Genomic DNA, 23,836 nt, shown 5'->3' with positions numbered 1-23,836 from the left:
AATGCTTTGAAAATATAACAAGTTACATAAATGCTACGTCTTACTGAGTGCCATATATTTCTGCATGCATATGGAAGGTGGGCTGAAGAATGTGGGTAGATGTTTGCAGCGAAAGAGTAGTTAGAATGGTGAACATTATTATTGTAAGTATCATGGTAGATATAAATATGCCAATAGCAGGAGATACATCAGAATGTCTAATTTTTTTTTCTTGTTTCTCAAAAATGCTCAGTGAACATGAGGGAAACTTCAGATAAGTTAAAATAAGTAAATATCAACTTTACCATCCACTACACTCAGAGGGTCCTTTGGATCATCCCGGGAAGCAGATTGACGATTCAGCATTTCAGGGGTTGGCCCCAGCACTCCAGATGCAGGTCTTGGCTGGAACAGCTTCATTTTAAAATCTTCTGCTTTTCCTTTGGCAAAAGTTCCATCAAAAGGACTGACTTGCGAAGAGTAGAATCTATCAGCATAAGTGTGAGATCCTTTAGTCCTGCTGTGAGAGTTTTTATCATTGCTTTGTGCTGACAAGTTCTGAGTGATGTACGTATGCAGTGCAGCCATCAGAGTCTTCTGGTCAAGCCCCATTTGTGACTCTGGCGAGAACTTGTCTGGCTGAGGCTGGCTGAAGGTCCTCCCACGGAGATTTTCAGCGTGCTGTTGATGGGATGTTGATGCATGGGCCGAAGGAGGTGCTCTTTCATTGGGTTTTTGCATCATGTAGTACCTGATAGGATCATTATAGATGTAGCTCTAGAGAGAGTAGAAGGTGGAAGAAAGGACTGGGTCATTATTGCTTTGTAATTTTTGTTATGCAGGAATCACAGGCATAACCCTTAGTGTTTACCGATCAGGAAAACAATAATTAGAATCTGTAATGCATAGGTAGACTACAAAACTCAAACTGGTAAGTTTGCTTTAAAGAAGAACTATCACTTTAGCACAAATTTTGTGAAACAGTTTATTAGATTATTAAAAGGAAAGAGAAAGAGATTAGAGAGAGAATGATAAAATCCAAAATTGATGTTAACTATGTATGCACTATTTGTATTCAGTTGGACAAAGAAAATTAAGTAAAGCCACTTTCCCTCTGTTTTTTACTAGACTTCTAAGAATAACTTTGTTTTTTTCAGGTTACTTACCAAAAACTGGCAAGTCAAAACAAAAATGACAGTTTTTAAAGAACACTGAGAAAACAAACAATTCTTTTGTATATATAAAATACTTTTTAAAATTTAACTAATCAAAGATTTCATTAATATTTTTTTTCACTAAATTAAATCTCTAATCAATACATCCTTTGACAATATAAAGAAATGCACAAACAACCAATAAATTAGCTTTGAATTCCTTGATTATTTTTAAGTAAAACAACTCAGCAAATTAAACAAGAATGTATAAAATGTTTAAATCATGCTAAAACCGTGTTTTCATTGAAAAACTGCTGGGGAAAAAAGTGGAAAATTTGGGCTGGAACTAGGTTTTCTATTTTTAGTTTCGGATTTTCAAGAATGCATCAATTGGGAATCTAGCATTGCAGGATAACATCTGTTTTCATTGACCTTTTTTTTTTTTTTGATGATGAAATTTAGTTTTGAGGAAAAATTCTAAATTCCCCTTAAGTACTTTAAACCTTTATCCAGCACATAAAAAAATAAACTCATTAATAAGTATTACATTTACTATAGTTTAATCCTTGAGACATTTTTTGTTATGATCACAACCTGAAGGCAGCATTTTTTGTTTTTAACAAACTGGTGCCACCCTCCCAAATCATTTGAAAAAGACCTTTTCCTTCGCTCCCTGCTAAATACAAATTTGAACTGAGAGATTTACTTCTATTCAGAATTACTCCAATTAGATTCTTTGTTTATAATTCCTTCAGGACACTTTGCTGAAGTTGCATCGCATGCTGTATGTATGTTGAAGAATGGGTCCTGCTTCTCAGCTGTGGTTTCTTGGTTAAACTGTCATACAAACTACATTACAACGTGGGAAGCTTAGGACAGGGAATATTTCAGCTCTCACTGCTATGAATTGTAGTGGATCGCTACTGTCCCTGTGCACTGATAGCAGAACGGTTTAGGACAGAAAGAGCTGCAAAATACATCCAGAGTGCAGAGACTATACACCCCAGAGGAGAGCAATTAGTAGAATTCGGCCAGAAAAATCATTATTTATATATTTCCTAATGGATTTTGTAAAGGCAAAATAAGTAAGGCTGATAAGCTATTCCAGAGATGAATAAAAACTTTTAGATTTCATCTAGTTCTTTATTTACGGACAATAATTTTGCTCTCCATCTGAACAATTTTATTTCTTCTGATAACAGTCAGTTGACTTTACAATAATTTTACTCTCCATCTGAACAATTTTATTTCTTCTGATAACAGTCAGTTGATTTTATAATATATATTCATAACCCTTGCTTTCCAAGAGGGTTATCCTCCCCCTGAGAAATGATTGAAGAGGTTCATTCCATGATTCCATATCATGATTTGTAGATTTATGGCTTATGCAACTTTATTGCAGAAAAAAAGGCACTTTGGCTTCTTTGGTTTGTGATCCTCCAGCACAAGGCATTTGACTTCTGCAGGTGGTCTTTAACATAGAAAAGTGTTTTGTTAATGCCAAGAAATTGGGCTAGAGTAGGACAGTGTCAAAGAATACAGAGCTAGAGATCAAGCAGCTTTGTGTATGAAATATTTTAATGTCCCCTGGGAACTCTATCAAACAACAGCAATGCAGCTCCGGTTCAGTGCACCAGCTGCAGGGTATGCACTGCTCTGATCAACACCAAGAGGGGAGCCAGTTGTCAAAATACAAGTTGAACACTGTTTACATACTTAATAGCAAATCCTAGATGTGAAAAGCTACTAGTCGTATGTATTTACCTCTCAGTTTCCATGGGTCTTTGCATGGGGTAAACTCTTTAATGATACTCACTCCCTAGAAGGAACTGCAGAGGATGACACAAAACAGTCCCAAACACAGCAAGTAGTTTACAGAGAATTCCCATAAACTGCCGTCTGCCTTTCCCACCCCTGTACTCCCTACCTCGCCACCTTTTGGAGGACCTTCTGGGGACAAGGGAAGGAAGAACAGGGAAAGGGAGAAACACGACAGGGGGTTCCTCGTTCAGCCATGGAAAGTCATTAAGTCAGCTCAGTCCAGCTTGTGTAACTATACCCTAATTTGTATCTCTGTCCGATATCCATCTGCCTCTTTTGCCTCTAAAGCTTTACTAATAAATCCAGCCTTAGGGGGAGCAAAACTGCTAGACACTCTCAAACCACTTGTGAAAGATCAGGGTCAGGAGATGTGGGCTGGCTTTTGATGAGCTATTTAACAAGTCTAAATATCCTTTCACATTAACAGATCTGTGATTTCCTGCTCTTGCAGACAACAAGCACGTCAAGAAAGAAAACACAACAAAAACTCCAAGTGATTGTAAACAAATGGGATATAAGTAAGTGACGGTCCTGGGCTCAGAGCTGCCTGCACCTCTATCAAGAAGGGGCAGCATCTCAGCAGCTTGACAGGTCACACTTTGGGTAGTAAGGGATGAAATATTAAAAGTTCTAATTAAAGTACAGCACCAACAGCTCAGCTGTCTTCACAGTGCACTCAGATACCACCTTCTCAGATGTAGCTTAGTCTGATTTAACTAAAGGGGTCTCACAGCTGTATGGCATAGCAATCCTCAACTTGGATGAGAAAAAATCCCCTTCCTCAGCCCTCCCACCTCATCTCAAACAAAACACAGCACCAAAAATATATGTGCCAGGTGAAATATGCAAGGTGAAATCCAAGTAAAATTGCAGCACAGATAAATACAACCCTAGACTATGGGTTTGTGCTAAGTGGCATGGGAAAAAAACATATATTTTTTACAGAAAAAGATAGGAGAAAAATATCTGGTATATGTAGTTTAGAATCCAGTGACAATTTACATCTTAAGTTATTAATAACAGTTGCAGAGCACTGTGATAATCTTATTTGAAGTGTTTTTGACATCTAACCTCCTGAACATGGACATTGCTAGTTTGACTTACTTCGAAGTCCAATGGCATAATCAATGGTCAGTGAAAAGAAGAATCTGTAAATTCCTTTGTTGGTGCCTTTGGAGAAGCTGCTAACACTATGGAGAAGCAGAGGAAAACAGGGAGCAGGAAAAATTTAAAAAGAAATTTAATTTCTACACTGATTAAACTGCATTTATATAAAGTACTGCCAGTAATTGCAAAAAAAAAAGGACAAACATTAAATGCTATATACAAGACTAAGAAGGAATACTCTAGTTACTATATAACTGGTTTATACTGAATAGGGTTAGAATACAAATCCCTATTGCTATCAGGAATCATCTTTTTTTAATAGATAAGATACTGTTGAATTCTCTCATGTCACTGATACAGCATCTTTAAAAAGTACTCTGAATTGCTAAAAAACTCAGTTTAAAAAAATCTTTTCTCCATCTGCACAAGATTTTCCTCTTCTTCACCACCTTTCAAATAAGCTATCTCAATAATTCACACATTATCAAAAAACCCCACACACTAACCTTTCTGAAGATGGAATTGTTAGGGCAATGTCTTGTATGGTTTAGGTATGTAAGTAACTGACATTTTCTGCGTGAAAGTTCACAGAAGGGCACATTAAATTACACCCTGCAGATGTGCTGTGCAATAGTCTATAGACTACACGTTTTCTTCAAACAAAAAAAATTAAAAACGGGGCAGGATTAGATACATACAACCCAAGGCACAGATAAATGCTGTTCAGTTTATCCACTAAGGGATAGAGTGATTTGAATATTTCGCCCCAGTGCAGAAAGAATGGAATTAAATTCATGACAAAATACTTCCTTTCTTGAGGATACATTTGCTAAATCTTGAAGACATATAGAGCTAACAAAAAATCCCTTAGGAAGGCATAAAGAAGAAATCTTCCTCCCTCAATTTCATTTAGCTTTTTCTGTTTGATGCATTTTCAGATATTAATTAATGTTTGCTACCACTTAAATTTGTGGACCATGATTCCACCTACAATACTTAATTTCCTGTGCCTATCTGAGACAATGGTGGTATGCTCTCTAAAATGAGAAAAGAAAAACACACCAAACACTGAAACCAGGCCCTCCCTCATCAATGGTGGGATAACATAAAAGTTTCCAAAGGCTACGAAAAATGAAATGACCTCATACTTTAACTCACTGTATGGAGTGAAAGAAGTTTAGCTTTTTCTACCAGAAGCACTCTTAGATACTTTGCGAACCACACACACTTGCCTCGTGTAAACTCACTACATGCGAAATACCATGTACTCACGTGAACCCCTAACTAAGCAGGAGCACAAGAGGCACTGCCTGATTGCTAGATCGGAGTGCGGGCTGTGAATTTGTACACCTCAATTTACCTTTACCTTGAGAGAAATCCAGTCAACAATGAAACCTGAGGGCCGAATGGGTGTTATGGAGTGGATTACAGTGCAAAAGTCCCTGGGATGGAGCTGAGTAAGCAGTACAACTGTGTCCTTAGAGCATCACGCCTAAAGTAGACAGACGTATGCTAACTAACAAAGCCTTAATTCTTTCAGCCTATGAGCTGCTGTTCCCATACATTGCTGCACTGTCAGGAGGATATCTTAGCAGGCTTCCAGCTAGCTTCAAACTAGCTGAAAGGGGGAAACTCCTCTTTACAAGGCTCTGTGTGCTGTAGTCACAATGTTACACACTCTGCACCAAATTCAATGTTAGGTTTGTCCGAAAATAATAGATAAAGCCAATGAAAGAATTTAATTTTCTGAGCAACAGTGGAGCAAAAGCCTTTTCTACCAGTTGATAATGACCTTTTCACTTACTACAGATAATGATATTAGATGATACCATGCATAAAAAACAAGAACTTGGAAGACTAATTCAGAATCCAGAAACTGGTAAAGAGACCAAACCAGTGCCTCCTGCAGCGATGGGATAGCATCAGGCCATGGTCTTTTGACAGATTCACAGGCTTAAGGCAACAGGCACCATTACAGTCATCTCATCTGACCTACTATTTCACTAATAATTTTCTGTAACTATCTCCTATTTTCTTTCTGAGAATTACAACGGCTTTGAAACCATTTAAGAACTACATCAGAGAAGTAAAGATGGCAAAGATTGTTAATTAACACCCTGTAGTTTGCAGTGTCAAAAGCTTGATCAAACAAAAGGGGTCCTCAGAGTCTCCTTTGATCAAAACTAGTGATGACTTTGCTTCCTAATTCTGGTTGTGAAGCTGCAGTATAACAGGATTGTCTGGGGTCTGACTGTATACCATTCAATAATCTACATTGCTGTAATTTCAGATGACACAGATTTGATTATAAGTAGCATATTCTACCACTCTTAAACAAAACAACCCTCCAAAACAAAAGAAAAAAGAGAGAGGATAAATACATTGGTTTATTTCATGTATAAGTTACTATTTAAGAAACTCCCCTTTAAGTCCCAAATGTTCCCAGACGCTCTTGGTCTCCTTTGGGATGCTCTTAGCCGCATGCCTACCCTTCAGCCTTCTACAACAGACTCTCCTGCATAAATAATTTTTATCGTGAGTTGCCATCTCTTGTACTACTGAGAAACTTGCTAGCTTTAGTCTTCATAACTAACGGCTAGTTGTTCTCTCTGTTTCTGATAAATCTCCATCCTATGGGTTAACACAAAGTTTCTAAAGTATTTCCTTTGGTGTAAAAGGAGTGCTGCATTGTCTTTCCTCAGCATTCATCATTAGCTCACCACAAAATGAAATGTTAGTTTTACACATCAGGTTACATGATAACCTGGCTTGTCTCCACACATAAAGGAGCAGAGAAAAATGACAGGTGGATGAACTCCAATAAATGGAGGAATGCCAAGGGGGCCCTGCCCCGGCTGCTCCCCAGGCCATCACAGCGAGCCATCAGCCACGATGTCCGGGAATGCCACCCATCAGATGGGTCAATGGGAGAAGCTCTCTGGACACCCTGTGGATTGAAGGGGTTACTGCCGACAGAGGCATGGGACGCCTTATGGGATGCCAAGAATAGGATCTTGTTGTGCAAGGCATATTATGGGTTGTTTAGAGACAGGACCAGACAGGGAGGGATCAAGGTGGATTGGGAAACAGCTGTGGTAAACAGCGGGAAAAAGGAATAAAAGGGACCAGTAGCGTGTAAGCAGGCTGGCCAGCATACTTCTCTGACCATGCCTTGTGTCTGATCACCACAGTCTGTCCTGTCTTCTCAAGAAACTCAATTTCTAACTATTTTTCTGGGTGAGAAGCTGTCCTGGTTTTGGCTGGCATAGAGTTAATTTTCTTCCTAGCAGCAGGTATAGTGCTGGATTTAGTATGAAAATAATGTGTTGATAACACACTGATGGTTTAGTTGTTCCTAAGTAGTGTTTACACTAAGTCAAAGACTTCTCAGCTTCCCATGCTCTGCCAGGTGCACCAGAAGCTGGGAGGGGGCACAGCCAGGACAGCTGACCCCAGCTGGCCCAAGGGCTATTCCATACCATATGACACCATGCTCAGTATAGAAACTGGGGGGAATTGACCAGGGGGCAGCGATCGCTGCTCGGGGACTGGCTGGGCGTCAGTCAGCGGGTGGTGAGCAGTTGCATCACTTGGTTTTTTGTTTTTCCCTGGGTTTTGTTCCTCTCTCTCTCTTGTTATTTTCCTTTTCATTACAAATTATTATTATTATCTTATTTTAATTATTAAACTGTTCTTATCTCAGCCCATGAGTTTTCTTACTTTTGCTCTGCAGATTCTCTCCCCCATCCCACCAGGAGGGGGGAGGGTGAGCGAGCGGCTGCGTGGTCCTTAGCTGCCAACTGGGGTTAAACCACGACAGAAGGTCTCTATGTGCACTTGTGTGTGTGTGTGTGTGTGTGGTGATCTGAGTGCCAACAACCAGAGTCAGACCATGGGTCCTGTGGTGCCTATTGGCAGTACCTGCTCCACCTGGCTACTGGCTAGATGTGATGACATGGAGCTGAAGCACCTTCACCTCCGTTGGGCTACCAGGTTCACCAGCTCCCTAACATTACTAACAGGAACCAAAAAGTGACAGTCAACCCCCAGTGGACAGTAGAAATTGTGCAGCACGACCATCAGTGCTGATAGATATACCAGGGTTTATCAGCTTCCCTTGTCTGAGAACAGTTTGCTCATATGTCAATAAGTCTGTTACTTAAGGTTTCAGTGAATGATGTTTAAACACATTTTCTGTAGGCATATGCTGGTATATTGAGCTAACTCATTATCTAAAGATGATTTACATAGAAACATGAAGATCTTCATCTGCCAAAAGTTGAGCACATTAGCACCAATTCAATATATTCATAACTCTAACATATGAATCTAGAGACTATTTTTACCCAAAGAAATGCAAGTGGACAGAGATCTGCAGGATCCATGTCTATAACATTGCTTTACAACCCCATTGAAAGCAACCAACCATTTCCTGGACAACTGCTAGAGATAAGGTGAAGTTTTTTTCCCCTCATTAAAAAAAATTGTTGTTGCATTGTCCTGAAATGTATACACCAGCACACTCACCCAGAAGTTAGATAAAATAAGTTTAAATTTTTGTGAACTCTATCCTCTTATTTGATAAGCATGATCTAAAAATAAACATGGAATACACATTAAAAATGATACCAGCTCCACCATCTTCTATTTACTTAGCCCAGTGTACTGAAGTACAGTGAGTAAATATTTTCAAGACAAATTAGCAAGCTTGCAGGAGAAAGGACAGAAACAAAAACTCCAAACACATGGTATTTGGCAAAAAAGAGTTGATTTTAAAGGGGTGGGGAGAGATCTGAAAAAGAAGCAAATCTTATTGTCCAGTCAGTATTTTAAAATTATCAACCTATGTTTCATCTGGAAATTACTAGAAATTAACGAATTGATCTTTTAAATAAGCCTCCAGGCCTACACACATCATTTATAATATCATTTCTACAGCACTTGTATCTTCAAATGATTGTACAAATAATCTTTTCAAGATTACAAATTTTATAAGCTGTGTGATAAGGGAAATTGTGATTTCTATGTTAAGACATGGAAATTCTGTCACTACATTGTACATAAACTGATAGGTTGTAGGTGAAGGTAGGTGTTAGGTCTGAGACTTGAAGAGCACGATACTGGCACTAGAATCTTCACTTGCCAAATTATTAAGCTCAAAAATTAAATCACAGATCACATTAGATTGCCAAACTGTGTATTTATGCTCCAAACAAACTGACTGTAATTTCACTAGGCTTTGTAGCCATGATTCTGTTAGATCTTCAAATGTATGGGTACCAGTCCTCCCAGAAACAAATTTCTATCTAGACCAGATTCATGCAGGATAGAATTTACCACATCTAATTTTGTATAATTAAATTAGAATGGATGGATCACAACTTGGAAATTCTTTTTTTCTCTCCGCTGATCATAAAATGAGTTTAGGCTGACTTGTACCAATAGAAACATCTGTATTTGGTCAAATGAATTCTGCTCCAGTGCTTATGGGGTTTTGTTTTTTTCATTGGGATTTGGGGTTGGGATTTTTTTTTTTTTTGCTTGTTTACATTTTTTTTAAGAGGACTTTAAAGTTTCTATTTTGCTGAAAAGAGCCATGGAGGGGAGAATGATCCAAAAGATGAAATACTTATCTGGGATTTGAGGCTTAACTTTTAGTCTACGCTCTACCAAAAAATTCTTGCACGACCTCAGAAAAGCTATCTAATCCATCTGTGAAATAGGGGTCTTAGTTCTTCCCTACTTTGTAATGGTATTAGGTAAATAAATACGTCAATGCTTGTGAGACGTTCAGATATTACTCTATTTGTTGTTGTATAGATATGCCAATAGACGGGCAATTCTGTAGCTTCAGGGAGACACTCCTTTATCAATTATTCCTGATATTTTTATGAATGTGTTTATGCACAGGGTAAATTACATTTTTCTTGCTTATACATAATCCCCCATATATGAAATATTAAATTTTACATTTATATCAGCAGAATTTAAATGCATACTTTGCAGAAAGATTTTTGACTTTTCAGCAGTCAGCCATCAAATCATTTTCTGATGATCTTCATTCAGTACTGTATTTTAATCAGTGTTAGATAAATAAGGGTCCCACTTTTTTGAATTAAAGGTCCAGATTAAAATGAGCAATGACTGTGTAATTTCTTACTAGTTAATCACAGCAATTATTACTTGCAGATAAGTTCAGAGTACATCTTTGAGCACTTGTGCACTCAGATTTTCTAAAATAAATAATAATCTTTTTTAATAATTATCACTCATCCTAATTCTTTCAGGAGATCAATTACAAAGCATCAAACAATTGATTTTCAAGCCAGCAAATCTATGAGTATGCTTCCCTGAAAGTGAAAGGGGAAAAAGGGTTCCCTTTTTTACTGAGGACTAAAACATAAGCTTTACCAAATGCCTTGTCTAACCTTCATACCCTTCTAGATTCCAGCAAACTGACTCTGCCACAACAGTTTTTATTTGCACCTTGTCCCCTTTCAGCACCATTGTACTGCTGATCTAACAACCAGCCATACCCCTCTGCCACTAACCAGTCACTTTATCTTTCTTTTTCCCTTCACGATTCTGTAAAGACCTTTAATTTTATTAGCGACTTCTTTGATGTAAAGATTCTGTTTTTTTCCAAAGTCTTTGCTTTAAAACTTACAAGAATACCTGAGACTTGGAGGTTTCTGTAATCACACTATTTATACATAAAGTTTACCTTAAAAATGAATGCAAGTAAAACCCAGAGAAACAGAAAAAGCAGAAAATGGATGAAACTCCCTGAAGACTCTGAGATAATCCTTTTTCTCTCTTCCTCCCTACACTATGTACTAGGGCCTGAATGGCACACCAGCCTGAGGAAGACCTTAGCAGCTGGTAGGACCCATATCTGAAGACCTCAGAGGCAAGTCAAGATGAAAGAATAAGAGCAATTACATGCATCTTCTAGCCCTAAAACTTAAATGATAAAACAGAGACCCCTACAATAAGAAATGCAGCACTAGCACAAGTGTAGCACGCAACTTCCTTATACCTACATCCTGCCCAGAAGGTTTCCTAGAGGAGCCGATGGAGCATCCAGCCCCAGAGTGGAGCTGGGAGATCAAAAGTGCGAGGAAGAAGGTGTCGGGCCATATGGCACGGTGGACGCGATTGCTGTCTGCTATAGCCCCTGCGTCTGAAATGAGCCCAGTGCAGTGCTATGTTACCAAAGCGGTGGACTTTGCCAGCCTGAGGCATTAAAAAAATCACAAGTCAGGCTACCAGAAGGCAAGAGAATATGTAAAAATGAGAGCTAGTTCAAAAAAACCCCAAGAAATTCCAGGTAAGTTATTTTTATTTTCTTCCTAATTTTGAGACTTTTAAGTACATTTGGATCACATTTCAAATCTTTTCTCTTTCTGTGATGACTAAAAAATTGTTCTTGGTCAGAAGAAAGCAGTATAATTGAAATCTCCTGTTACTATTCAACTGCAGGCATTTGGACTTTTTATAAAACTATAATGTAAGATCATTCCTCACTGCCTCGGCTAATGGCTGGTGAAAAGTAGACAACAGGAGTATTTGTTTCCACACTGATCATTTTTGCTGCCTGTCTTTTTGCTTTGCTGTAACGGCCGCTGTGGATATAGCTAATTTTTTCTTTTTCCACCTCCTTTATTTAAAGATTTCCTCAAGGCTTCCCGCATGCCCTGCTATTCAAATGCTCACACAGAGCTCACCAGCAGGGCTGCCATCAGCAGCAAAGCAAGCAAGCTCTCCTTTTACAGCTGACTAGCTTTTCTAATATCAGCTATGTGCTGTCCCTTCAAACCCAACAAAACTCTGCTTCTCAGTTTCTGTAGGAATGTCAACAGTGTAGTGTTTTTTTCAGGGTTTTGGGTTTGGTTTTTTTTCTGGAAGAGAGGGGTTTGCTCTAATTGGAGGGGAGAAGAGCAAGGGAATTCACATGTGATTTGAAGCCTCTGCATTTCTTGCCTCAGTAGATGACATAAACCAAGCTTTCGCATTATGGTATGTGCCTGGCTATATGTTATTTTCCTTACAAAGTCCAGGTTTGGTATAAAGGAGTAACAAATACTGATAATGCAGCATTGCATTACAATGAATGGTAAAACCTTAATTAAGCCCAAGTCAGGGGAAAAAAAAAAGCAAAACCAAAAAACCACTAGCTAATGCTTAAGTAACAAATGCCACCAAGTGCCCATTTTCTGAACAACTCTTTTCAGCTGAACTAAAGTGAAATGTTCCTTACAAGTGTAATCCTCAGGAAACAGACCCACCACATCTTCTGCTTTACTGCTATTTATCCACTAGCAGAGTCATTGTCAACTGGCTAGATTACTGCCTGCAGTAGATACTGTCTAAATACTGAGAAAAAATTCTAAGTTAGTGATGAACTTCAAGTGCTTCAAAAATCACTCAAAGAAACTCTTGCAATAAATGGTAGACGTTATAGGGATTTTGGTCCATCACATGATTTAACAGTGTTATTTCTGCCACTGTTGTATCAAGCCTCAAGTTGACAGTTGTTTGAACAAGGGAAATAGGAAAAGAGTTACCTGGTTTAGGTTTTGCCGTGTCTTATTTCACAACTTTATGCATAACTGTATGTGTGCTGTCTACTTGGTAATGTTGCAGCTCTGTAATTTTATTCTGATAATACATGTGGAAGATAGTAGGAAAACTAGAGACCAAAAGTTTGTAAAAGAGTTTGATTGATTACAAATATTTATGTTAAGATACTAGCACTTTGGAGTATGCTGTGGTTTAACCTGAGTCAGCAACTAAGCACCACACAGCCGCTCGCTCACCCTCCCCCCCAGTGGGATGGGGAAGAGAATCAGAAAAAAAAAGTAAAACCTGTGGGTTGAGATAAAGACAGTTTAATAGGACAGCAGAGGAAGAGAAAATAATAATAATAAAAATAATCATGATACAAGAACATACAAAACAAGTGATGCACAATGCAATTGCTCACCACCTGCCGACCGATGCCCAGCCTGCCCCTGAGCAGCGATCGCTGACTCCCAGCCAACTCCCCCCAGTTTCTATACTGAGCATGACGTTGTATGGTATGGAATAGCCCTTGGGCCAGCTGGGGTCAGCTGTCCTGGCTGTGCCCCCTCCCAGCTTCTGGTGCACCTGGCAGAGCATGGGAAGCTGAAAAGTCCTTGATTTAGTGTAAGCACTACTTAGGAACAACTAAAACATCAGTGTGCTATCAACATTATTTTCATACTAAATCCAAAACACAGCACTATATTAGCTACTAGGAAGAAAATTAACTCTATCCCAGCCGAAACCAGGACAGTATCCACCCCTTATTCTATACCATCTACGTCATGCCCAGGTTCTACTCTTTCCAGTACATTCCAATTAATCACCACCACTTTTCCTGTCTTTTGATATAACCACACAGTTATCATTCCCTTGGTCTATGAGCCATCCCTCTAAAATGTCCGTTGGGTTCATTTAGTCCATGACTTTGGGTTCCATCTGTCATAACAGGGCAGGAGAGATGGTGAGTGGTGTTGGATTGTTGCATGCTGAAGCCAGTTCTGGTTCCATCACTGCTGCACTTTGCTCAGTTTCATCATGAAGAATGAAGTTCATTCTTCATTAGTCTGGGTGATTCTTACTGTAATACCATTGATATGGCATATACCCACCATAAAAGTGATGACACACAGTATTATATAGCAATTAACATCATATAATTTAGTTCATTGGCTATTCTCTCCCAAAATCAAATCCCCTTGAGGTAAAGAGTGGAATTCCCCATCCTCCCACATCACCCACCAAGTGGACCCAGGTCGCTGAGCAAAAGCAATCCTACAAATGTGTTTACCTTTGCCCAAGGCAGGAGTAACCCAGACTGTCTTCCCCAGCATATTTTTTATGTGCACTACAGGGACTTTATCCCCTTCTGCAGTACATAAAAGTTTTGATTGGGCAGGGCCAGCTCGATTGGTAGATCCTCTAGTGTTGACTAACCAGGTGGCCTTTGCTAAACATGCATCCCAATGCTTGAATGTCCCACCACCCATTGCTCTCAGTGCAGGCTTTAACAGTCCATTGTATCGCTTGATTTTCCCGGAGGCTGGTGCATGATAGGGGATGTGATATACCCACTCAATGCCATGCTCTTTGGCCCAGGTGTCTATGAAGTTGTTTCGGAAATGAGTCCTGTTGTCTGACTCAATCCTTTCTGGGGTGCCATGTCGCCATAGGACTTGCTTTTCAAGGCCCAGGATAGTGTTCTGGCAGTGGCATGGGGTACAGGATATGTTTCCAGCCATCCGGTGGTTGCTTCCACCTTTGTAAGCACATGGCGCTTGCCTTGGCAGGTCTGTGGGAGTGTGATATAATCAATCTGCTAGGCCTCCCCATATTTATATTTCAGACGTTGTCCTCCATACCACAGAGGCTTTAACTGCTTGGCTTGTTTAATTGCAGTGCATGTTTCACATTCATGGATAACCTGTGCAACAGTGTCCGTGGTCAAGCTCGCCCCTCAATCACAAGCCCATTTATATGTTGCATCTCTTCCTTGATGGCCTGAGGTGTCATGGGCCCACCAAACTATAAATAATTCACCCTTATGTTGCCAGTCCAGATCCACCTGAGCCACTTCAATCTTAGCAGCCTGATCCACCTGCTGGCTGTTTTGTTTTAATGTTCTTCAGTGGCCCGACTCTTGGGTACGTGAGCATCTACGTGATGTACTTTCACAACCAAGTTCTCTAACCCAGGCAGCAATATCTTGCCATAATGCAGCAGCCCATAATGGGTTTGCCTCTGCACTGCCAGTTGCTTTGTTTCCATTGCTGCAACCACTCCCACAAGGCATTTGCCACCATCCATGAGTCAGTATAGAGATAGAGCACTGGCCATTTTTCTCATTCAGCAATATTTAAAGCCAGCTGGATGGCTTTCACCTCTGCAAACTGACTCGATTCCCCTTCTCCTTCAGCAGTTTCTGTGACTTGTCAAATAGGACTCCATACAGCAGCTTTCCATCTCTGATGCTTTCCCACAAGACGACAGGACCCATCAGTGAACAGGACATATTGCTTCTCATTTTCTGGAAGTTTATTATACAGTGGGGCCTCCTCAGCACGTCACCTCCTCCTCTGGCGATATTCCAAAATCCTTGCCTTCTAGCCAGTCCATGATCACTTCCGAGATCCCTGGGCGACTGGAGTTTCCTATTCAAGACCATTGTGTGATCAGTGTGACCCACGTACTCCACGTAGCATCAGTTGCATGATGTGTAGAGGAGACCTTCCCTTTGAACATCCAGCCCAGCACCGGCAGTCAGGGTGCCAGGAGGAGCTGTGCTTCAGTACCAACCACTTCCAAAGCAGCTCGAACACCTTCCTATGCTGCCAATATCTCTTTTTCAGTTGGAGCGTAGCGGGCCTCAGATCCTCTGTATCCCCGACTCCAAAACCCTAAGGGTTGACCTCGAGTCTCCCCTGGTGCTTCCTGCCAGAGGCTCCAGGTAGGGCCATTCTCCCCAGCTGCCGCGTAGAGCACATTTTTTACATCTTGCCCTGCCCGGACTGGCCCAAGGGCTACTGCATGAACTATCTCCCGTTTAATTTGTTCAAAGGCTTGCTGTTGCTCAGGGCCCCATTTGAAATTGTTCTTCTTCTGGGTCACTTGGTAGAGAGGGCTTACGATCAGACTGTAATTTGGAATATGCATTCTCCAAAAACCCACAATGCCTAAAAAAGCTTGTGTTTCTTTTTTGCTAGTTGGTGGAGACATGGCTGTTATTTTGTTGATCACATCCATTGGGATCTGATGACATCCATCTTGCCATTTTTTTCCTAAAAACTGGATCTCCTGTGCAGGTCCCTTGACCTTAATTTGTTTTATGTCAAAAACAGATTTCAGGAGGATTTGGACTATTTTCTTCCCTTTCTCAAAAAGTTCTTCTGCTATGTTGCTCCACACGATGATGCCATCAATGTATTGCAGGTGTTCTGGAGCCTCACCCTGTTCCAGTGCAGTCTGGATCAGTCCATGGCAAATGGTAGGGCTGTGTTTCCACCCCTGGGGCAGTCGATTCCAGGAATACTGGATGCCCCTCCAAGTGAAAGCAAACTGTGGCCTGCACTCTGCTGCCAAAGGGATTGAGAAGAACGCATTAGCAGTATCAGTTGTAGCATATAATTTGGCTGCCTTTGACTCCAGTTCGTATTGAAGTTCTAGCACGTCTGGCACGGCAGCAGTCAGCGGCAGCATGACTTCATTCAGGCCACCATAGTCTACTGTCAGTCTCCACTCTGCATCAGACTTTCGCACTGGCCATATGGGACTGTTAAAGGGCAAGTGAGTCTTGCTGATCACTCCTTGGCTCTCCAGTCCATGAATCAGCTTATGGATGGGAATCAGGAAGTCTCAGTTGGTGTGATATTGCCACCGGTGCACCATTGTGGTGGTGATCGGTACCTGTTGTTCTTCGACCCTCAGCAATCCCACAACAGAAGGGTCCTCTGAGAGACCAGGTAAGGTGGGCAGCCATTTAATTTCCTCTGTTTCCAAGGCAGCTATACCAAAAGCCCACCAATACCCTTTCAGGTCCTTGAAATTCCCTCTCTTGAAGTAGTCTATGCCAAGGATGCACGGAGTCTCTGGGCCAGTCACAATGGGGTGCTTTTGCCACTCATTCCCAGTTAGACTCACTTTGGCCTCCAATACAGTCAGCTGTTGGGATCCCCCTGTCACTCCAGAAACTCAGATGGGTTCTGCCCCTTTATTGCTTGATGGCATTAGGGTACACTGTGCACCTGTGTCCACTAGAGCCTTATACTCCTGTGGGTCTGATGTGCCAGACCATCAAATCCATACAGTCCAGTAAACCCAGTTGTCCTTTTCCTCCACCTGGCTGGAGGCAGGGCCCCTCCAGTCCTGGTCATGGTATTCACTACTCACTTCTTGTAAATACAAATCAGAAGTCTCTTCACTAAGATCAGGAATAAGATCAGCCCTTCTACCCTGTGTGGGGAACTGCCCACTGGAAACTGGAGCGGCAATTTTCCTGGAAGAACCCCCTTTGGTGATTGTTTTTCCTTGCAGCTCACGTACCTGTGCTTATACGGTCGAGGTAGGTTTTCCATCCCACTTCCTCATGTCCTCTCCATGGTCATGTAGGTAAAACCAGAGAGTGGCCCGTGGTGTGTACCCTCTATATCCTCTCTCTTGAGCAGAGGAACGCTGACTCCTAATAGTTGAGATACTGGTCCATACAGGTGGGGAGTAGGACCTATCCTCTTTGAATCGCTGGAACTCCTGGGACAGTTTTTCAGCTAGCATTTCCTCCCTGTAGGGAGGAAGAGAGACTTTCTTCATATTTCTGGAATTGACCAGCCATTTCATCCACCATTTGTCCCTCTCTGTCTTTCCAGGTCATTACTGCCAATGAGTTGGCATACAACAATGATGTGCTCTGTACCAACTTCCGCCACATGGGTCGTGTGCACCAGACTTCATCTGGATCTTTGGATAACTGCTTGTTGTCCAGGTCATCATAAATCACCTCAAGCATGGCTAATTCCCTCAGGTAGTGGATATCTGTCTCCATGGTGGTCCACTTGCCAGGGTGACATAGAACATCTTCCTTGAAGGGATACCTTTCCTTCATAGCTGACAGGAGTTGCCTCCAGGGGCTGAGGACTTGTGCTCCTTTTCCAACTGCTTTGTCAATGCCCCCTTTCCTAGGAAGGGATCCCAGCTGCTTGGCTTCCTTATCCTCTAATTCCAGGTTACTGGCCCCATTATCCCAGTATCAGAGCTGCCAGGTGACAATGTGCTCGCCTGGACGACAGCTGAAATCCTTTTGCATATCTCACAGCTCACTGAGGGATAGAGATTGGGCGGTTACCGTCTCGTTTATGAGTTGTTCCTCTCCCTCTAAGGAAGAGGAGAAACCCTCCCACCGAGTTCTTCCTTGGAAGGAAGCGGGGAATTCTTCCTCTTCCTCCTCCTGTTCTCGTGCTGGCCCTGCTTTAGAGTACTCTGCCTCCTTGCTGGCAGGGCAGTATGCTTCTTCCTTCTGTTCCCTCTTAGGAGAAGCTTCTTCATCCCTTACTAAACGAGCTGACTTTTGCTTCCAAGATTACTTCTTGAGTGACTGATACCAGCACTGGTTGGTTCTCTGGTTCAGCTCAGTGGCTGTCATGGGGGTGGGAGTAGCCACAGTGCCTGTTGCAGGGTTTCAGTAGCCGCAGTGCCTGTCACAGGGGTTGGAGCAGCCACAATGACTGTTGCCAGGGTTTGAGTAGCCACAGTGCCTGTTGCTGGGGTTGGAGTAGCTGCAGTATTCTTAAACAGTTGTTTAACCCTAAGCAAGAGCTGACACAAATTCAGGAGATGTAGCAACAGCAACATGCTGGTTCGAACATCCCAAGGATATTCAAAATTCTCAAGAGCTATTGTAATTAGCCTGGAGGAGAAGGGGAAGATGGAGGAGGTGTGTCCCCCATAGGCTGGCTCTCCAAGGAGAAAAAGTAAAAAGTATAATTATTTCTGGTAGATGGCTCCCAAAGTAATGACAATGTTGAGAATAAATACCAGATTGATCTCATGACCAATAATTTTATCATACCGTAAGTGTTACACAGTACAGCAAAGCGATGACCTTATTCCACCTCCCAGAGGTGATAAACAGCACATAAATACTGATTAACAGTATATAAGGCAAGCAAGGTGTTACATAACACAACTCCGAGAACAAATACAACAACTTTGAGAGCAAGTAAATCAACATTGTGATTGACTACTAAACTGAGATAATGAATGCTTATAACAAATTTGTTTTAACACACTCAGGTCAGATCTGTCGTTCTCTCAACCCATTGTGCCCCACGTTGGGCGCCAAAAAGAGCTGTCGTGGTTTAACCTCAGTCAGCAACTAAGCACCACACAGATGCTCGCTCACCCTCGCCACCCCCCCAGTGAGATGAGGGAGAGAATCAGAAAAAAAAAAGTAAAACCTGTGGGTTGAGATAAAGACAGTTTAATAGGACAGCAGAGGAAGATAAAATAATAATAACAAAAATAATCATGATAAAAGAACATACAAAACAAGTGATGCACAATGCAATTGCTCACCACCCACTGATCGATGCCCACCCTGTCCCCAAGCAACAGTCACTGCCCCCGGCCAACTCCCCCCAGTTTCTATACTGAGCATGACGTTGTATGGTACGGAATAGCCCTTTGGCCAGTTGGGGTCAGCTGTCCTGGCTGTGCCCCCTCCCAGCTTCTGGTGCACCTGGCAGAGCATGGGAAGCTGAAAAGTCCTTGACTTAGTGCAAGCACTACTTAGGAACAACTAAACCATCCGTGTGTTATCAACATTATTTTCATACTAAATCCAAATCACAGCACTATAGCTGCTATTGGGAAGAAAATTAATGCTATCCCAGCCGAAACCAGGACAGAGTATAATAAATATTTTAAAGCCTCTTTGTCTTTTTTCTTCCTTTGTTTTACTCTTGGCCAGAGTACTCTGATGACAGTTTTGGAACAAATCAGAATCCGCTCAGGAAGTCTGCCTAGAAGCACTAAATTTCTGCAAGATTCAGCTATACTTCATAGCAGGTAAGGTATCAAAGCAACCAGAGTAGTGTTACATCTCCTACTCCCTGACAGCACAAATGAAGTGACAGAGGTAAATATATACTTGAAAGAAAATGATTTTTAAGAAGGGCAGAGGCCCAAACGATGCAATACTAAATTTAAATAGGGCAAAATACCTCTGTCTTACCCTTATTTTTAATCAGAAAAGTGCAAGAAAGTTAAAAATATAAGATCTTGCTACAACTATTTCATGTAGGTTCATAATTCATCTATATATGAAATACGAAAATAAGGTACCAAGATTTTGTTGAAGCATGCAATTAAAGTGCCTAAGATGGCCCTTTTCAATTTCAAGTAGTATGACCATATCAAATGTAGCTCTTGCAGTTACTTTCCTTCCTACTCTTTTCAAATCGTTGAATTTTATGTTTTTTTCTGCTTCCTGGAGTAGCAAAAATTCTGGTTTCTCTTTTGTTTAAATGTTATTCCATTAATGACCAATGAATCAAGGTACAAATACGGTGTCCTTCTTCTTTCTTTTTAAAGAATAGCAGTTATATTTGATTTGCAGAGGATAGAGAAGTATCTCCAGGATCATTTACAGTTCATTATTGATTACTGCTTTTTAAGATAATTTTCCTTTTTTTTAAAAAAAAAAATATTATAGGTAACACATCTGAGTCAATGTCTGTTGTTTTAAAATGCTCCTTAGTAAACAGAAGTGTACTGTTTGCTCCTGTACGTGCTTCATTTCCAGATTTTCTCCTCTTTATCCCACTCCCCCAGGCTTCAGAGTACCCATCTCCATGGCAACACTCGATAAGGTTGGTGGGTGGTGTTATCACAGCAGGCTTCCCCACAGAAGGTCTCAGCCATATGGATTATTTATGAACTTGCATGACAGCACCAGACCCACTGAAATACTTCTTGAGGAAGTTTTCTTGTCCCTGAAAGCCAGTGATTCAAAGCAGGGCATCCTCACTGCAGTCAGCTCCAATGAGTAGAGACTGGAGGAAAAGTACCACGAAGGTGGTCACTCACCTTCCGTCATCCCCAAAGCTGTCTGACCGCTGCCTGCAAGTTTCTCTTACCCCAGATGAACACCTAATGACATACGCCTTAAATCATAAGTGTTATATACGCCAATGAGTGAAATTGGAAACTTGCGGCTTCTGACAACAATAATAACATTTCAGTTATACCATTACTAAATCGTTGATACAACTGATACTGTTGTTGGGAGCTGGTGTTGCAGATACACTGCAGTAGTTCTGTGTCTCTGAGTTAGTTCCTGGAAAAAAAATAGCAGTTTGGCTTTGACACCTTATTTTCTTCACCTGATTTTTTTGCTAAAACTTCAGTATATTTTTTAGCTAAGGTTCTTGCATTTATACTGTATTCATGCAAATAGCACAATTTTTTGAAAGGATTGCTATAATAGCAGTCTACTTCTTTAAAATAATAGACTGCTTTGGAGAAACGCATTTTTTGAGCAAAAGATCTAGGGCTATAAGGGCCTGTCACATGCAACCCCTTCATCCAATCATTTTTGTAAATTTATCAAGCTCCATCTGAGAGTGAGACAGATTTTCTCTAGGAAAGAAAAAAAATGTTTTAGTTTTCAAATAGGCATTTGTGTGGTTTTTTTAACATAGCCAATACTCAAAATTTAAGTTGTGATTTATCTTCCTAGCTATCCGTATATTTATAATGTATACATATGAACCTTAATTGGTCATGATAGGCTTCCCTTATGATCAATAAGAAGTAGGAAATGATGAGGCACAATTCATTATCAAATGATAATGATATTCTGCTCAAATATTATATTAATTGTACTCTAAGCACCATAAACACCGGCAAGAATTCACCGGGTAGTTCAGCCAGCTTTTTGGAGAGGAGCAATTCAGATGCTGTAAGAAGGGTTTCAGATCAGCCATTGAAGATGTTACTACCTTTATCCCACTCTTCCTGCTTCCTCACATACAATCCATCCCTAATTAAGCTAAAATGCTCCAGATTAGAAGAGCTCTATCGTTTACAATGCTGAAGCTGACTCCACTCATTTGGAGAGAACTTGGTTAGTGTAGTTATGATAATCAGTTGGAGGAGGCGGTAAAGAAACAATGTCTGGTCTTGAGACAGAAGAGAAAACTGAAAAATAAGGAGAATTCAGAGAAGAAGGAAGGCAAAATCACAGAATGTAGGAAGCACATTAAAAATACTACCTTGACAGAAGCTTTGTCATTCGTCTTCCTTGGATACAAATTTGTAGCTGCAGACTGCGAGAGAATACTGAGATATTTAAGATATTGCTGAAGAGACTTGGCCAAGTTCACATCATTTTCCAGATCGTAATTTCTTTCATTATCTGCATTCTGTCCCAAAGTCCTGCACAGCAAAAGCAAGGAAAAGAAAGTTACCAGGCTGTACAACATACAAAGTGCCCAACTAAAAAGGCACTGCAAACCACTGAAGTTAGTTCCATACATAACAAAAAAGTCACTCAAAAGCTTAGCAACCACAAAAGTATAGAAAATTCAATGTTCCAGCAAAAGCAGTCAAAAAATCTTGCACTATTAACAATTTATTGCAAGAATCAAAGTTAATGATCCAACAGTAAATCAAATAAAATGCCTACATCAAGGCAAAGCCATATTTGGAAGAAAAGAAAACGCTTGTAAAAAGAAAATATGCATGATTAAATTGCACCCCAAAGAAATACGAGATGGTTCTAAGATTTACAAAAATTGCTGGATGATGATGAGATTCAACATCAGTTTGGCCCTGTACCAATTTACAGAGTACAGTGAGACTACCGGATGTGCAGAAATAACTGAGCAAGTCAGCTCCAGCAAACGGCTTATAAAGGCAATAATGAGACGGAACAAGTATCTCTTCTGATCTTCTCATGTGCCTGGGATTCACAGAACAGCAGTGTTTCCTGACTGGTTTAGAGAGATCTTGGTGACGTTTGTAAAGAAAAGCTAAAAATGTGATTAAAAAACAGCAGTGTAGAGGTGTTTATATGGGATTCAGAGCGCTGTGTGCAATGAACCTGAGTTATTACTGGCTCTCCTCATCTATCTCAACAACGTGTTAATGATGATGATAATTTAAATGTCAACACCAGCAACTATTTCATTCCTTGTGCAAGAAAGCAGAGAGGGTTCCCAGTCTGCTTCCTTCCCTGTGAGTGATACATTGTTTTGAGAGAAATCACTGTTTTGGTGTCACCATTTCCTACCCACATGCCCACGCACTTCTTTAGTGAAGAACAATTCCAGGTGGAAGAGCTTTCCAGCTCAGGGAGACAAGGCATCATTTGATTTTCAACATCTCCAAGCCACTGTAAGCAAAATTTTATTCTACCAGCCCACACCATGGTGCTTATGGAGGGGCACAGCTTGAGAGAGTACCATTATGTCATTTTTCAAATCTTGGGTTTAATTACATCACTTTATGCACAAAGTAACAGACTTCCTTCCATGCTCACAGTTGTATCAAATGTGTGTCCTGACTAATTTAATACCAATAAATGTAATTAATAATCTAATTGACTGTGGTGGCATTGCAACCAATAGTGCTCACAGGGTTGATCACTTTGAAGTACCAGAAAAACCCTCCACCTCTCTCCAGTGTAAAACAACCAGCTACCCATCAGGCACACAAACTCTAGGAAAATGATGGTTTACTGTACAGAGCACTATAGCAATCTTGATATAATTCACCATAAGTCTTGCTTCCTCCTCATGCTGTTCATATTTTTCTCTTATTCCAGAGCTCTAAATTCTGCCTTATCATGGGGGGTGGACATGCAGGTAACATTATTCACCTCCTTTGCAACTTAAAGCCAGACTAAAACTGTTCTGCAGTTTTAGAAAGAGCTGGGCAGTATGCTTTCTGCTTCAAGAGAGACAAACTAATCCAAAGAGGCTCTCATCATAGAAGGTGTCCCAGTTTCAAACACGCATTTTTCATTTATCAATTAATTCCAACACCTATCTTCTCCTTTCTTCACTAACTTTAAAAAGAAAGTGAAAATGGAAATACCAGACCAAATTCTGCCCCAAGGATTTCCACTGGAGCTAATGGGAACTGAATGCACAGATAAAAGACAGTATTTAGGTTAGCTTTTCAAGCCATTATTTACAGTATAATAACTCACTCTGGTG

The 23,836-nt window shown here is 40.7% G+C and overlaps 1 protein-coding gene across 1 annotated transcript in view; it reads right to left on the bottom strand.

The window, feature by feature from the left end:
* PTPRN2 (protein tyrosine phosphatase receptor type N2) overlaps positions 1 to 23,836 on the bottom strand; it is a 680,315-nt gene that overhangs the window by 413,160 nt on the left and 243,319 nt on the right. The window contains 2 exon segments of the mRNA XM_072851628.1: positions 285 to 756; positions 21,890 to 22,052. Coding sequence (XP_072707729.1) covers positions 285 to 756; positions 21,890 to 22,052 — 635 coding nt within the window.

The sequence above is a fragment of the Ciconia boyciana genome, chromosome 2 (genome assembly GCF_034638445.1).
Source record: "Ciconia boyciana chromosome 2, ASM3463844v1, whole genome shotgun sequence".
Classification (NCBI taxonomy): Eukaryota; Metazoa; Chordata; class Aves; order Ciconiiformes; family Ciconiidae; genus Ciconia; species Ciconia boyciana.
The sequence above is the reverse complement of the archived record's forward strand: the minus strand, read 5'-3'. Positions and strand labels throughout refer to the sequence as shown.